Source organism: Aulonocara sp. 'chitande type north' Nkhata Bay, linkage group LG17, assembly GCF_057382095.1.
Source record: "Aulonocara sp. 'chitande type north' Nkhata Bay isolate Kocher_YH1m ecotype deep benthic linkage group LG17, A_spYH_male_GT1.1, whole genome shotgun sequence".
Classification (NCBI taxonomy): Eukaryota; Metazoa; Chordata; class Actinopteri; order Cichliformes; family Cichlidae; genus Aulonocara; species Aulonocara sp. 'chitande type north' Nkhata Bay.
This window is the reverse complement of record NC_141360.1, coordinates 15,661,887-15,677,544: the sequence shown is the minus strand read 5'-3', so window position 1 is coordinate 15,677,544 and position 15,658 is coordinate 15,661,887. Positions and strand designations below refer to the sequence as shown.

Here is a 15,658-nt window from a genome sequence, read left to right as displayed (position 1 = left end):
CGTCAGGTGTTGAGGAACCAGGGCACCCTGACGAATATATATATACATATATACACACACTCACACATATACGGTGAGGTGGTTCTTTGTTAGTGGCTTCTATCTCCTCCTTTGGCCAGCTGATATATGATCACCAGCAGGGCATAGTTAGTGATTGCCCACTTGTTGTTCTTCCCATTCAGCTGACTCCTTAGGCTTTGCCTTACTTCCTGCAGATATTTGGCTGTTGCAGCTTTCTGAGGGGCCTCCTGGGGTGGGTGCTAGGCCCTGTGATGGCTGTAGCTTAAGAGGTAAAAAGTGACTCCCAAGCTAGGCGAGTGGCTCCAGCAGACCCCAGAACCACATCCGAGATCACTGTCAGGACTCAAGCTCCCAGGCCTCTGGTAGAGGACCTGAGCTTGAAGGACAGACCGGCTGCAGGGGTTAGAGGGAAAACCTTTTCTTTAGATCCTAATTTATTCCTCACCAGAAATTGCATTTTTTTTTTAAATTACATTTCACATAAATTTTTAAAAAGGCATTTCTTGTTTTTTTAAACATTTAATTATATTATTTGGATACCTCAGTATCATTAAAATTGATACTAAATATCCACAAATGTATTTTAAAATATACAAGCTTTCATAGTGTGTCCTAATTTTCTCACATGACTAGATAGATACTAACCCCAAGTTGTTCTCAAATGCATCCATTGAATTTGTGTGAATGTTAGATAGAAAGCATTTATGTCAAAAAACGGTGCTTGTTCAAATGGGTGAATGAGGAGAGTTGTGTAAAGGACTGAGTGCTCAGTTAGAGTAGATAAGTGCTAAATAAGAACTAGTCCACTTACCATTTACTCCTCATTGTTCCCCAGAATCCTTTATTTCTGCAATTTTCCCTTCTGGTAGTGCAGTCCCCTCACTTCTGACTAGCTTTCCTCTTTTTGTAGCCAACCTACTACATTTCTCCAGTCTAAATTACATTTCTATCCTAGTAGTGTAGATCAGTGAATTGATGTCTCGTCTCATTTGGCATACAGCTTTTATTCAATACTGGAATTTAAGGAATAATTGTACTGTTCAACCGTATCCGTTTCACATGGTTGTTCGGGTTTTTTCAAATTGTACTGTAATTAACTTTTACATATAAGATATTAAGTGTGTGATGGAAGGGGCAGAATGATGAATCTGAATACAGGCAGGAGGTAAAAAGACTGAAAAGATGGTGCAGGTATACCAGTCTCAGCATTTCATGAAGGGCAGAAACTCCCTTCCACCCCTACACATTGAGGAGCAGCTGAAAAGGTGTTCAGTTTTAATTAACTTGTTGAACATCCCTCTGAGAACCTGATCTGGAACCACAACTTTTTCTTTGTTGTTGTGACAAAGTGGGTGAGAAGACAATTTGTCTATATTCTTAGTTAACATTCTAGTTTTGATTCAACCATATTTCACATGTAATCTGCAATAGGCAAACATCTACTATCCCGGGTTTGTTTATGTTTTGCACTTTTACAGATTATATAAAATAACATCTTGGTTTAAATCAATTCCTACAAGTTTAAGTTAACATGTTCTTTATTTCAACTGTTAATTTGTATTGTTTAGAACTTACCTTACCTACCTGTCTTGCAGAAACAAAAGGAGGAAATGTAGTTTTACTTCCTGCTTTATACCTTCTGGGTTCATCTGAGGTCACAGGAAGAGACCAAGTGCAGAAGGGGAAGAACTCTTATAATTTAATAAAGTTGATTTTAGAGGATTTATAAAGAAATAGATTTATTGTTGTGATATGTATTGATTACACCACAGAGTTTATGTTGCCAGTAAAGAGGAGTAGTAGAGGTTTGAATATAATCATGTTCATCTTACCTACCTACTGAATGGAATAGTCCAGAGGAGAAATTGTTTGATTAAGTGGCCTATTTAAGCAGAAGAACTCAGGTGTTTCGAGAGAAAGGTTCAGGTCGGTGTAGCTGTGTGCAGTTTGACCTTAATTTCTGTTGATTTAAGTTCAGTTATGTTTATTTGAACTGAGTTATAGAGTTGAGTTTCTTATTTGTTTCTTTGTAAATATTGTTTGGGTCACAAAATGGTGAATAAATCACTTGCTACACTGGACAGCATCAGTCTCCTGCACTTCTTCGACCGCTTAAGTCGAGTCCTACCACAGTTGTTAACAAGGTGCACCGGCACACTCTACTTTCTCAGGAAGTGAAGGAACACTGGACTTGGAAACTCAGTCCTAAAACTATTCTACAGATGTGTGGTAGAGAGTTCCCTGTGCTGCTGCATCACTGTGTTGCATGGAATCTGCTCTATGGCAAAGAAGATGACTCTGCCAGCGGTTGTGAAAACTACACAGAGGATTGTAAGCAGCAGCCTCCACACCACCAAATTAATCTATACCAACATATGTCAGAAATGTTCCCAGTTTAACACTGAAACACAGAAGGATATAGGACAAGGGCTTTATTGTATCTTTATCATCAGCAGGGGCAGAGCTACAGAAATTTCCTAAATTCTAAAGACCTACACCCACATTTTGTAAACAATAAAGTTCTATACAACTATTTACCAAAAGATGGAGACACTGCATCTGGAGTTTTTTTTTTTTTGTAACTCTATTTAAAACTACTAAAAAAAAAATTAGACAACAATCAGGTGTCACAGTAAGATGCCACACATATTATTTGTGCCAGTTCAAAAAAATTGTTTGTCTGCCATAAGACAGAGGAGAACACCACAAGCTTAAACCCTGCAGGTCTGACAAGAGGAGGTGCAAACTTACTGTATTGCTCACTCTGTCAATGTTAACTATAGCTAGGCTCAAAGCGTTAATGCTAGCTTATTTTAATAAACAACACTGTCATATGCAAAACGTGGGTTCCACTAGGGATAGCAAGAGATTAATTTTAGGTGGGCACATGCCACCCTTGCAGATTCAACATTGATCACTAGTAATATACATCAGATTAGAGAGAGAGAAATGCAGAAAATAAAAAGCACAAAGCAAAATAAATGAATAAATAAGAAATAGAAATTCTCCTTCTTTCTTCTATTTCCAAAGCATGCTTTGTTATTGCTAAAAGGATTCAGTATTATCACACATTTAGCATTATGATTATATTATTATATTATTTTGGACATAATGGACATAATTGTCCATCATGACAACATACAAAGAAGGCATACATACTTATTCCAAGTCTGCTTCAACAAGACTCTATCACCTTTTTTCATTGACTTTACTTTAACAGTGGTTTGTAAACACAAGGTCAATATCCAAAAGGTTTTTGAGTCTTGTTAAAGCATCATATGTTCTTTTGTTTGTTTTTTTTGTTATTCGGGACTTTAATGAAAGGTAAAGAGAAGGAGTCCAAGCAGCAGATGGATCATTCCCAGTCTGATAGAACAAGCATCACTTTTGGTTGTAGAGGCAGTTGTTGCAGTTGATGTAGCAGTTGTAGCTGCAGAGCTTGTAGTTGAGGCGGTGGTTGTAGTTGTTGTTGGGGTAGTGGTTGTAGTTGTAGTTGGGGTGGTGGTTGTAGTTGTGGTGGTAGTTGTAGTTGGGGTGGTGGTTGTAGTTGTAGGAGTGGTTGTAGTTGTAGTTGGGGTGGTGGTTGTAGTTGTGGCGGTAGTTGTAGAAGGGGTGGTGGTTGTAGTTGTGGCGGTAGTTGTAGTTGGGGTAGTGGTTGGAGTTGTAGTTGGGGTGGTGGTTGTTGTTGTGGCGGTGGTTGTAGTTGTAGTTGGGATGGTGGTTGTAGTTGTGGCGGCAGTTGTAGTTGGGGTGGTGGCTGTAGTTGTAGTTGTGGCGGTGGTTGTAGTTGGGGTGGTGGTTGTAGTTGTAGATGGGGTGGTGGTTGTAGTTGTGGCGGTAGTTGTAGTTGGGGTGGTGGTTGTAGTTGTAGTTGGGGTGGTGGTTGGAGTTGTAGTTGGGGTGGTGGTTGTAGTTGTAGTTGGGGTGGTGGTTGTAGTTGTAGCTGGGGTGGTGGTTGTAGTTGTAGTTGGGGTGGTGGTTGTAGTTGTAGTTGGGGTGGTGGTTGTAGTTGTGGCAGTGGTTGTAGTTGTAGTTGGGGTAGTGGTTGTAGTTGTAGTTGGGGTAGTGGTTGTAGTTGTAGTTGGGGTGGTGGTTGTAGTTGTAGTTGGGGTAGTGGTTGGAGTTGTAGTTGGGGTGGTGGTTGTAGTTATGGCAGTGGTTGTAGTTGTAGTTGGGGTAGTGGTTGTAGTTGTGGCGGTAGTTGTAGTTGGGGTGGTGGTTGTAGTTGTAGTTGGGGTGGTGGTTGGAGTTGTAGTTGGGGTGGTGGTTGTAGTTGTAGCTGGGGTGGTGGTTGTAGTTGTAGTTGGGGTGGTGGTTGTAGTTGTGGCAGTGGTTGTAGTTGTAGTTGGGGTAGTGGTTGTAGTTGTAGTTGGGGTGGTAGTTGTAGTTGGGGTAGTGGTTGGAGTTGTAGTTGGGGTGGTGGTTGTAGTTGTAGTTGGGGTGGTGGTTGTAGTTGTGGCAGTGGTTGTAGTTGTAGTTGGGGTAGTGGTTGTAGTTGTAGTTGGGGTGGTGGTTGTAGTTGTAGGAGTGGTTGTAGTTGGAGTTGGGGTGGTTGTTGTAGTTGTAGTTGGGGCAGCAGTTGTAGTTGGTGCTGCAGAACAGGCAACACCTGATACTGTACCAACGCTCTGCATGAAAGGTAGAGAACCCAGGCTTAAAGCAGCTGCACACAGGTTTGCAGATGCGCAGCCGTAACCTGGATACGTGCTGGTGCCGCTATTGACTGCAGATCAAAAAGAAGAATTTCAGGATATGTTTTAAATTGGCTACTTTCCAGGAAGCTTAATATATTTCATGCAAAAAACAACTTAACAGCTTTTTAAAAAGTTTATGTGTTTGTCTGACTTCCAGTCTTGAAATTTAAAATCTTATCACAGTAACTTTCACACCCAAGGATAAAATTTAGTATAAATTAGGGTAAAATTTTCCGCTCTTTTATATGTCAGAAGTATCACAAAAGAATTTGAAATCATCTTTGATAGAAAACCGATGACACAACTGATACAACATAAAGACTTACTGGTTGATTGGAAGCATTGGTTCTCCACTCCCTGACACTGTAATGTGGAGGAGCACTGACCAGTGGAAGGGTCACAAAAGTTGCATACTCCACCATTATTTGACTGAGAAGCAGGATCTGAAACAGAAAAGGAGGCCATTTCATTTCAGAACAGAGACTCTTACAACATCAGATTATTGCTTTTATTTCTTTATATTATTCTTTTGTCATCAATGAGCAACGTAGTATTTAACTTACTTGGTAGAGTTGCTGAGTTGCAGTTATCTGTGTTGCAGCATTGAGCAGAAGCCAGAGCACTTTGAAAACCCAGGTCGACTGAGAATGTCTGAGAGGTTACGGCTGGACACAGGGAGGAAGATGCACATGCCTTGTAGATTTGTGTGACCGGAGTTCCAGATGAAGTAGCTACAAATTCAAAGTGCAGTTTGTTAATGTTGATGGAACACAAATAGCTTCTCAGCAGTTGTAATTTGGTGAAAATATGAAATATGATATGAAGAAAACATTACCTAGAATGGTAGCTGTAACACACATTGGTTCCGATGAGGAGCATGTAAGTAGTGCTGTGCTTGAACATGCTGAATTTGTGCAGGTTTGGCACTGGAGGGCTCCAGCTGCAATCAGGAGAGAAACACAAAACTGATCATCACAATTTAAATATATAGCAAATATGAGATGTTCTGAAAGTTCATATTGGGTTACAGCAGGTTACAGTCGAGTCAATACTACTCACTAACTTTGGAAAAAAAATTACAATGTAAGATTTAAATAAAAGATTTAAAGCTTTAAATTAGACTCTCTTCTACCTGCAGGTGAAATGAGTGTAGTTACCTGTGGTGGAGAGTGCCCAGAGAAGAAACAGAGAAAACAGCAGCTTCATTGTGATGAACAGGTCAGTTCTGCAGATTAGTTTGCCTGGGCTGTGATACTGAAGCTGAGGATCAGCACTGCACTTTATATACTGAACAGGTGACATCAGGTTTGGGTGTGTTTACATTTTTAAAGCATGATCATTCATACAGTCAACTCTTCTTTCGTCAAATCACTATGTCAGAGCACCTTACCACACCTTTCCTCTTCAATTCAACAACAAGTATCCGTGCATCACAAAAAACACAGGAATTCTTTTTTACATTATTAAGTTTTTAACAAATGTGAATGACCTTGCGTCTCGTGTCATTAAGCCATCATCTTTAATTTTGACGTTGAAACCATAATTGACGTTTTGTTCAGACAATTCAATTTATTTATAACAGCTGACACTTCCAAATAAAATCAGGACCAAATGTTATGAAACAACCCTGGAATAACTTTTCTACAACTGATGAAGATCAAGCCTAAATGCTTTACATTAAGTGTTGTCCTCTACATATACTACTAATCATAAATGGTGTCTAAATAGATCAGGGGTTATCAACTACATTTGTCCAAGGACCAGAATTTTATCAGCACACACTGTGAGGACCAGATGCTCTCATAAAGTAACTAAAGTAACATAAACATAACATCAAGTACCTCACATTACCTGTACTGCAACAAGCCACTAGAGAGTGACTGCAATATTTTAGGCTTCATATTTGTGAGGCTAATAATGCATGCACTGAAATCATACAGTTTTTGTCATAATGTAGCTTCGAGTTTGTTTGTCTAAGAGAGGGACACAAACTCAGAGATCCTACAGAGGTCAAGATAAAACAAAAGAAAGAAGTCCAAAAAGAACTATTAATTTGCTAACAAATGTTGTGTTTTTAATCTCAAAATTAATATATCTGAAAAAAACAGTGATCATTGTAGATGTCTATTTAATCAGCTTATACTACAATAACAGTTTTCATTCCTACTTGAATGCCAGTTGTTGACCATTTCAATATGAAAACTTGATTTTACTCACTAACACAGTATAAACAGTGTGGTGTGAAATCTGTTTGATTTTATGTGTAAGTTGAAAGAAAATCATCAGATGTTCCTTAATGCAAGAACTAACAGTCATGACTGTGAGGTAACTGTCTGAATAAAATATAAAACATGTTAATCACTTTTTATTTTCTTGCCCCACACCTGCTTCATTCTTTCCTATAGATCTGGTTTGTTGAGAAACTGACGGCTTTGTGATCAATGGTGTAAAACCTGCTGCAGGTGTGGCAGCTGCCTTACCCGATCAAGATCAATACTTGAACAGTGGAGTAACTTTACTTTTACTCAGCTGCTTTACTGAAATGTCTTTTAGCTCAAACATTGATTTTCTGGTTTATGCTTCCATGCTTTGTACATTTTGCTCTTACACGCTTCAAACAGCTAAGAAATCATCTAAACCTCATGATCTACCATCTCAAATGTTTTCAAAAACCATCATGAAACACAACTGACGCTGTAACTCTGTCACAGTGTTGTGCTACTCTCTCAATTTACCACACCTGCTGTTGTTAAACGGATGTCATTGCCACGCTCTCTTTGTAACATAATAATAGCACGCCTATTCAAATCAAACATACAGCATGTTATTTATCAAGTATGATCATTTGTCACACACACCTTCTTTTTTTATCTATTATTGTCTAACACAGAAATAACGCAGGTTGTTTCTGAATCACTTAATTAAGGGTTTGGCCATTACATTAATTTTTCAGCTAATGCCCTGGTATGTCACCTCCACCACAGCCGAGTTATTTTTTAATATATGCTTCTCTTTACTATTTCTTTACTCCTTTCTGTTTCCATGTCTTAGATGAAACATCTGAAACACTACTGTGTGATAAACATGAACTATAAAAGGAAGACTATGACTGAAACTGCAGGGGAAAAAACACAATGTCCAGCTTGAAATGGACATTTTCAACGAATGGCTGTGCAACTGTCCAACTGTGCATGGAATAAAATAAAATATAAACAGGGGAGCAAGAATAAGTAGCAGATAAGAGAAGTATATGCATCCTCACTTAGATCTTCCTGTTCTCCAGATGGCTTAGCATTCTGTGAAGGGTGATGATGATGGCATCCTCCGTGAACTGATTTGGTGTGTACACAAACTGATTGTGGTCAAGAGAGGGAGATAGGCAGCCTCTGATGTGCTGAGAACTTTTCGCCTTCTAGTAGGTCCTGTGCTCTCCTCAGCGCCATAGAGCCCTGTTGGCTAAACCAAACCAGTTCTTATGCCTTCAACATGACTGGTTCGCTAATTAGTCAGTGATAGTCTGTGGAGGCATATCCATGGAGGGACCTCTACAAGCTAGGCAACGGCAGCCTGACTGCTATTAGGTATCATCAAGAAATCCTTGGGCCCATTGTCAGACCCTGCTCTGTTGCTGTACATCCTGGCTCCTCCTGGTGCCCGTCAATGCCCAGCCTCAGCATTATTATTAGCCTCACGCAGCATCTCAGTGATGCCGTGGACCAAGCATGTCCTAACATTACAAGCATGCATACAAGCACATGGGCGCTGTACAAACTAGAGATGGCACGATACCACTTTTTTATGTCAGATACTGATATCATAAATTTGGATATCTGCCGATATAGATATAAATCTGATATAACGTATTTTATAATCAATAAAACGTTATTTTTCTCAAATATCTTGCTGCATGTTGTATAAGTTCATACTCAAGTTTAATAAAACAAAACAAAATTAAAGCTATTCTACTATACCTGTATGCAAAAAATATATGGGGGTCGTACAAACTACTGATACTGATACTGATACTAATACTGCATTGAAATGTCTGCAAAATGAACTAGCCTACAGCATAAGTTTTTCACTTTGATTTTAAATGTGTCTTTTATTTGAGAGATATACAGGAAAAAAATCCCATTGAGATGGGGCATTTTCAAATTGTTTCTTTAATGTTTTTGTGCAGTGCATAAATACAAATACTAGTGTTATGTCTAAGGAATTTACAAAAATGTACATTTTTATTTTCTTTTTTTCTATTAAAATGTATTTAATATGAGTAATATCTTCTCTATGGCACAGAAGATGACTCTGCCAGCGGTTGTGAAAACTACACAGAGGATTGTAAGCAGCAGCCTCCACACCACCAAATTAATCTATACCAGCATATGTCAGAAATGTTCCCAGTTTAACACTGAAACACAGAAGGATATAGGACAAGGGCTTTATTGTATCTTTATCATCAGCAGGGGCAGATCTACAGAAATTTCCTAAATTCTAAAGACCTACACCCACATTTCGTAAACAATAAAGTTCTATACAACTATTTACCGAAAAATGCAGGCAATGCATCTGAAGTTTTTTTGTAACTCTATTTAAAACTACTAAAACAAAAATTAGACAACAATCAGGTGTCACAGTAAGATGCCACACAAATTATTTGTGCCAGTGCAAAAAAATAGTTTGTCTGCCATAAGACAGAGGAGAACACCACAAGCTTAAACCCTGCAGGTCTGACAAGAGGAGGTGCAAACTTACTGTATTGCTCACTCTGTCAATGTTAACTATAGCTAGGCTCAAAGTGTCAATGCTAGCTTATTTTAATAAACAACACTGTCATATGCAAAACGTGGGTTCCACTAGGGATAGCAAGAGATTAATTTTAGGTGGGCACATGCCACCCTTGCAGATTCAACATTGATCACTAGTAATATACATCAGATTAGAGAGAGAGAAATGCAGAAAATAAAAAGCACAAAGCAAAATAAATGAATAAATAAGAAATAGAAATTCTCCTTCTTTCTTCTATTTCCAAAGCATGCTTTGTTATTCCTAAAGGATTCAGTATTATCACACATTTAGCATTATGATTATATTATTATATTATTTTGGACATAATGGACATAATTGTCCATCATGACAACATACAAAGAAGGCATACATACTTATTCCAAGTCTGCTTCAACAAGACTCTATCACCTTTTTTCATTGACTTTACTTTAACAGTGGTTTGTAAACACAAGGTCAATATCCAAAAGGTTTTTGAGTCTTGTTAAAGCATCATATGTTCTTTTGTGTGTTTTTGTGTTATTCGGGACTTTAATGAAAGGTAAAGAGAAGAAGTCCAAGCAGCAGATGGATCATTCCCAGTCTGATAGAACAAGCATCACTTTTGGTTGTAGAGGCAGTTGTTGCAGTTGATGTAGCAGTTGTAGCTGCAGAGCTTGTAGTTGAGGCGGTGGTTGTAGTTGTTGTTGGGGTAGTGGTTGTAGTTGTAGTTGGGGTGGTGGTTGTAGTTGTGGTGGTAGTTGTAGTTGGGGTGGTGGTTGTAGTTGTAGGAGTGGTTGTAGTTGGAGTTGGGGTGGTGGTTGTAGTTGTGGCGGTAGTTGGAGTTGGGGTGGTGGTTGTAGTTGTGGCGGTAGTTGTAGTTGGGGTAGTGGTTGGAGTTGTAGTTGGGGTGGTGGTTGTTGTTGTGACGGTGGTTGTAGTTGTAGTTGGGGTGGTGGTTGTAGTTGTGGCGGTAGTTGTAGTTGGGGTGGTGGCTGTAGTTGTAGTTGTGGCGGTGGTTGTAGTTGGGGTGGTGGTTGTAGTTGTGGCGGTGGTTGTAGTTGTAGTTGGGGTGGTGGTTGTAGTTGTAGATGGGGTGGTGGTTGTAGTTGTGGCGGTAGTTGTAGTTGGGGTGGTGGTAGAGAGTTCCCTGTGCTGCTGCATCACTGTGTGGCATGGAATCTGCTCTATGGCAAAGAAGATGACTCTGCCAGCGGTTGTGAAAACTACACAGAGGATTGTAAGCAGCAGCCTCCACACAACCAAATTAATCTATACCAACATATGTCAGAAATGTTCCCAGTTTAACACTGAAACACAGAAGGATATAGGACAAGGGCTTTATTGTATCTTTATCATCAGCAGGGGCAGAGCTACAGAAATTTCCTAAATTCTAAAGACCTACACCCACATTTTGTAAACAATAAAGTTCTATACAACTATTTACCAAAAGATGGAGACACTGCATCTGGAGTTGTTTTTTTTTTGTACCTCTATTTAAAACTACTAAAAAAAATTAGACAACAATCAGGTGTCACAGTAAGATGCCACACATATTATTTGTGCCAGTGCAAAAAAATAGTTTGTCTGCCATAAGACAGAGGAGAACACCACAAGCTTAAACCCTGCAGGTCTGACAAGAGGAGATGCAAACTTACTGTATTGCTCACTCTGTCAATGTTAACTATAGCTAGGCTCAAAGTGTCAATGCTAGCTTATTTTAATAAACAACACTGTCATATGCAAAACGTGGGTTCCACTAGGGATAGCAAGAGATTAATTTTAGGTGGGCACATGCCACCCTTGCAGATTCAACATTGATCACTAGTAATATACATCAGATTAGAGAGAGAGAAATGCAGAAAATAAAAAGCACAAAGCAAAATAAATGAATAAATAAGAAATAGAAATTCTCCTTCTTTCTTCTATTTCCAAAGCATGCTTTGTTATTCCTAAAGGATTCAGTATTATCACACATTTAGCATTGTGATTATATTATTATATTATTTTGGACATAATGGACATAATTGTCCATCATGACAACATACAAAGAAGGCATACATACTTATTCCAAGTCTGCTTCAACAAGACTCTATCACCTTTTTTCATTGACTTTACTTTAACAGTGGTTTGTAAACACAAGGTCAATATCCAAAAGGTTTTTGAGTCTTGTTAAAGCATCATATGTTCTTTTGTGTGTTTTTGTGTTATTTGGGACTTTAATGAAAGGTAAAGAGAAGAAGTCCAAGCAGCAGATGGATCATTCCCAGTCTGATAGAACAAGCATCACTTTTGGTTGTAGAGGCAGTTGTTGCAGTTGATGTAGCAGTTGTAGCTGCAGAGCTTGTAGTTGAGGCGGTGGTTGTAGTTGTTGTTGGGGTAGTGGTTGTAGTTGTAGTTGGGGTGGTGGTTGTAGTTGTGGTGGTAGTTGTAGTTGGGGTGGTGGTTGTAGTTGTAGGAGTGGTTGTAGTTGGAGTTGGGGTGGTGGTTGTAGTTGTGGCGGTAGTTGTAGTTGGGGTGGTGGTTGTAGTTGTAGTTGGGGTGGTGGTTGTTGTTGTGGCGGTGGTTGTAGTTGTAGTTGGGGTGGTGGTTGTAGTTGTGGCGGTAGTTGTAGTTGGGGTGGTGGCTGTAGTTGTAGTTGTGGCGGTGGTTGTAGTTGTAGTTGGGGTGGTGGTTGTAGTTGTAGATGGGGTGGTGGTTGTAGTTGTGGCGGTAGTTGTAGTTGGGGTGGTGGTTGTAGTTGTGGCGGTAGTTGTAGTTGGGGTGGTGGTTGTAGTTGTAGTTGGGGTAGTGGTTGGAGTTGTAGTTGGGGTGGTGGTTGTAGTTGTAGTTGGGGTGGTGGTTGTAGTTGTAGCTGGGGTGGTGGTTGTAGTTGTAGTTGGGGTGGTGGTTGTAGTTGTGGCAGTGGTTGTAGTTGTAGTTGGGGTAGTGGTTGTAGTTGTAGTTGGGGTGGTGGTTGTAGTTGTAGTTGGGGTAGTGGTTGGAGTTGTAGTTGGGGTGGTGGTTGTAGTTGTGGCAGTGGTTGTAGTTGTAGTTGGGGTAGTGGTTGTAGTTGTAGTTGGGGTGGTGGTTGTAGTTGTAGTTGGGGTGGTGGTTGTAGTTGTAGGAGTGGTTGTAGTTGGAGTTGGGGTGGTTGTTGTAGTTGTAGTTGGGGCAGCAGTTGTAGTTGGTGCTGCAGAACAGGCAACACCTGATACTGTACCAACGCTCTGCATGAAAGGTAGAGAACCCAGGCTTAAAGCTGCTGCACACAGGTTTGCAGATGCGCAGCCGTAACCTGGATACGTGCTGGTGCCGCTATTGACTGCAGATCAAAAAGAAGAATTTCAGGATATGTTTTAAATTGGCTACTTTCCAGGAAGCTTAATATATTTCATGCAAAAAACAACTTAACAGCTTTTTAAAAAGTTTATGTGTTTGTCTGACTTCCAGTCTTGAAATTTAAAATCTTATCACAGTAACTTTCACACCCAAGGATAAAATTTAGTATAAATTAGGGTAAAATTTTCCGCTCTTTTATATGTCAGAAGTATCACAAAAGAATTTGAAATCATCTTTGATAGAAAACCGATGACACAGCTGATACAACATAAAGACTTACTAGTTGATTGGAAGCATTGGTTCTCCACTCCCTGACACTGTAATGTGGAGGAGCACTGACCAGTGGAAGGGTCACAAAAGTTGCATACTCCACCATTATTTGACTGAGAAGCAGGATCTGAAACAGAAAAGGAGGCCATTTCATTTCAGAACAGAGACTCTTACAACATCAGATTATTGCTTTTATTTCTTTATATTATTCTTTTGTCATCAATGAGCAACGTAGTATTTAACTTACTTGGTAGAGTTGCTGAGTTGCAGTTATCTGTGTTGCAGCATTGAGCAGAAGCCAGAGCACTTTGAAAACCCAGGTCGACTGAGAATGTCTGAGAGGTTACGGCTGGACACAGGGAGGAAGATGCACATGCCTTGTAGATTTGTGTGACCGGAGTTCCAGATGAAGTAGCTACAAATTCAAAGTGCAGTTTGTTAATGTTGATGGAACACAAATAGCTTCACAGGGGATGTAATTTGGTGAAAATATGAAATATGATATGAAGAAAACATTACCTAGAATGGTAGCTGTAACACACATTGGTTCCGATGAGGAGCATGTAAGTAGTGCTGTGCTTGAACATGCTGAATTTGTGCAAGTTTGGCACTGGAGGGCTCCAGCTGCAATCAGGAGAGAAACACAAAACTGATCATCACAATTTAAATATATAGCAAATATGAGATGTTCTGAAAGTTCATATTGGGTTACAGCAGGTTACAGTCGAGTCAATACTACTCACTAACTTTGGAAAAAAAATTACAATGTAAGATTTAAATAAAAGATTTAAAGCTTTAAATTAGACTCTCTTCTACCTGCAGGTGAAATGAGTGTAGTTACCTGTGGTGGAGAGTGCCCAGAGAAGAAACAGAGAAAACAGCAGCTTCATTGTGATGAACAGGTCAGTTCTGCAGATTAGTTTGCCTGGGCTGTGATACTGAAGCTGAGGAGCAGCACTGCACTTTATATACTGAACAGGTGACATCAGGTTTGGGTGTGTTTACATTTTTAAAGCATGATCATTCATACATTCAACTCTTCTTTCGTCAAATCACTATGTCAGAGCACCTTACCACACCTTTCCTCTTCAATTCAACAACAAGTATTCGTGCATCACAAAAAACACAGGAATTCTTTTTTACATTATTAAGTTTTTAACAAATGAGAATGACCTTGCGTCTCGTGTCATTAAGCCATCATCTTTAATTTTGACTTTGAAACCATAATTGACTTTTTGTTCATACAGTTCAATTTATTTATAACAGCTGACACTTCCAAATAAAATCAGGACCAAATGTTATGAAACAATCCTGGAATAACTTTTCTACAACTGATGAAGATCAAGCCTAAATGCTTTACATCAAATATTGTCCTCTACATATACTACTAATGATAAATGTTGTCTAAATAGATCAGGGGTTATCAACTACATTTGTCCAAGGACCAGAATTTTATCAGCACACACTGTGAGGACCAGATGCTCTCATAAAGTAACTAAAGTGACATAAACATAACATCAAGTAACTCACATGACCTGTACTGCAGTAAGCCACTAGCTAGAGAGCGACTGCAATATTTTAGGCTTCATATTTGTGAGGCTAATAATGCATGCAGTGCTTTAGTTTGTGGAGTTGGCCTGAATATATTACATGAATGAAAAAACGTCATTCCTCAAGAGCCTTAAGTGTTGTGCAATTTGATACAATTTCATACAAAAGCTGAAATTTCTTAGGTCTTGAACAGCAGAAATTTGGTTATCTTGTCAGAGGTGTTTGTTGCAAAACAAAATCAATTTTAAAAAGGGGACAGCCACACTGTACATATAATAGACTGGTGCATAAAGCATCTACGCATAACTAGCAAATAAGGCTGAAAATAGTGATGGGAAACAGCTCTTGAAGCACACTGGAAGATGGAGCCGTGCGGGAAGCGTTTGTTCAGGTGGACGTTTGGAAGCAAGAGAGCAAAGATAAAACAAAATTCATCCTAATGTTTTTCAAACTTGAAGAATAATTGTGGTCTTTTGCTGCTGTTTGGTAAATTTTGCTTGGAGCCTGCCAAAACTTGCAGTTTTGGAATCTGTGCTTTCTGAGTGAACTCTGGCGATTCTGTGGAAACAGGCAGAAGTGTTTAACAGGTTAAGTAGAAAGTTAATGCAGAAAACCATAGCTTTAATGAAGAATGGACTGATACGTATGTACTCATAGTGCAAACTTTTAGAAATGCTGTACCTGGGTGCCTCATTTGCAAACAAAGAGTCGCAGTTGCTAAATAATAATGTAGTTTATAAAGATAGGCTAACAAGTCCTCTGAAGACAGAGAAATCATGGGACAAAAGAGGGACAAAACTCAGAGATCCTACAGAGGTCAAGATAAAACAAAAGAAAGAAGTCCAAAAAGAACTATTAATTTGCTAACAAATGTTGTGTTTTTAATCTCAAAATCAACATATCTGAAAAAAACAGTGATCATTGTAGATGACGGCTTTGTGATCAATGGTGTAAAACCTGCTGCAGGTGTGGCAGCTGCCTTACCCGATCAAGATCAATACTTGAACCGTGGAGTAACTTTACTTTTACTCAGCTACTGT

The 15,658-nt window shown here is 39.2% G+C and overlaps 2 protein-coding genes across 2 annotated transcripts in view; both read right to left on the bottom strand.

The window, feature by feature from the left end:
* Positions 1 to 5,952, bottom strand: part of LOC147309815 (uncharacterized) — a 72,028-nt gene extending 66,076 nt beyond the window's left edge. Inside the window, exons 1-5 of the mRNA XM_086268195.1 lie at positions 5,873 to 5,952; positions 5,551 to 5,655; positions 5,279 to 5,446; positions 5,042 to 5,158; positions 3,407 to 4,744 (exon numbers count right to left, since the gene is read on the bottom strand). Of these exons, the coding sequence (XP_086124321.1) occupies positions 3,407 to 4,744; positions 5,042 to 5,158; positions 5,279 to 5,446; positions 5,551 to 5,655; positions 5,873 to 5,921 (1,777 nt within the window). The 5' untranslated portion in view covers positions 5,922 to 5,952. The remainder of the gene's footprint in view (positions 1 to 3,406; positions 4,745 to 5,041; positions 5,159 to 5,278; positions 5,447 to 5,550; positions 5,656 to 5,872) is intronic.
* A 2,920-nt stretch (positions 5,953 to 8,872) lies between these two features.
* LOC147309814 (uncharacterized) lies at positions 8,873 to 13,992 on the bottom strand. Its single transcript, XM_086269957.1, has 6 exons — positions 13,909 to 13,992; positions 13,587 to 13,691; positions 13,315 to 13,482; positions 13,078 to 13,194; positions 11,727 to 12,780; positions 8,873 to 10,683 (listed from the first exon to the last, which is right to left on the bottom strand). The coding sequence occupies exons 1-6, from the start codon at positions 13,955 to 13,957 to the stop codon at positions 10,029 to 10,031; spliced, it is 2,148 nt and encodes a 715-aa protein (XP_086126083.1). The 5' UTR covers positions 13,958 to 13,992; the 3' UTR covers positions 8,873 to 10,028.
* Between the last annotated feature and the right edge of the window lie 1,666 nt (positions 13,993 to 15,658).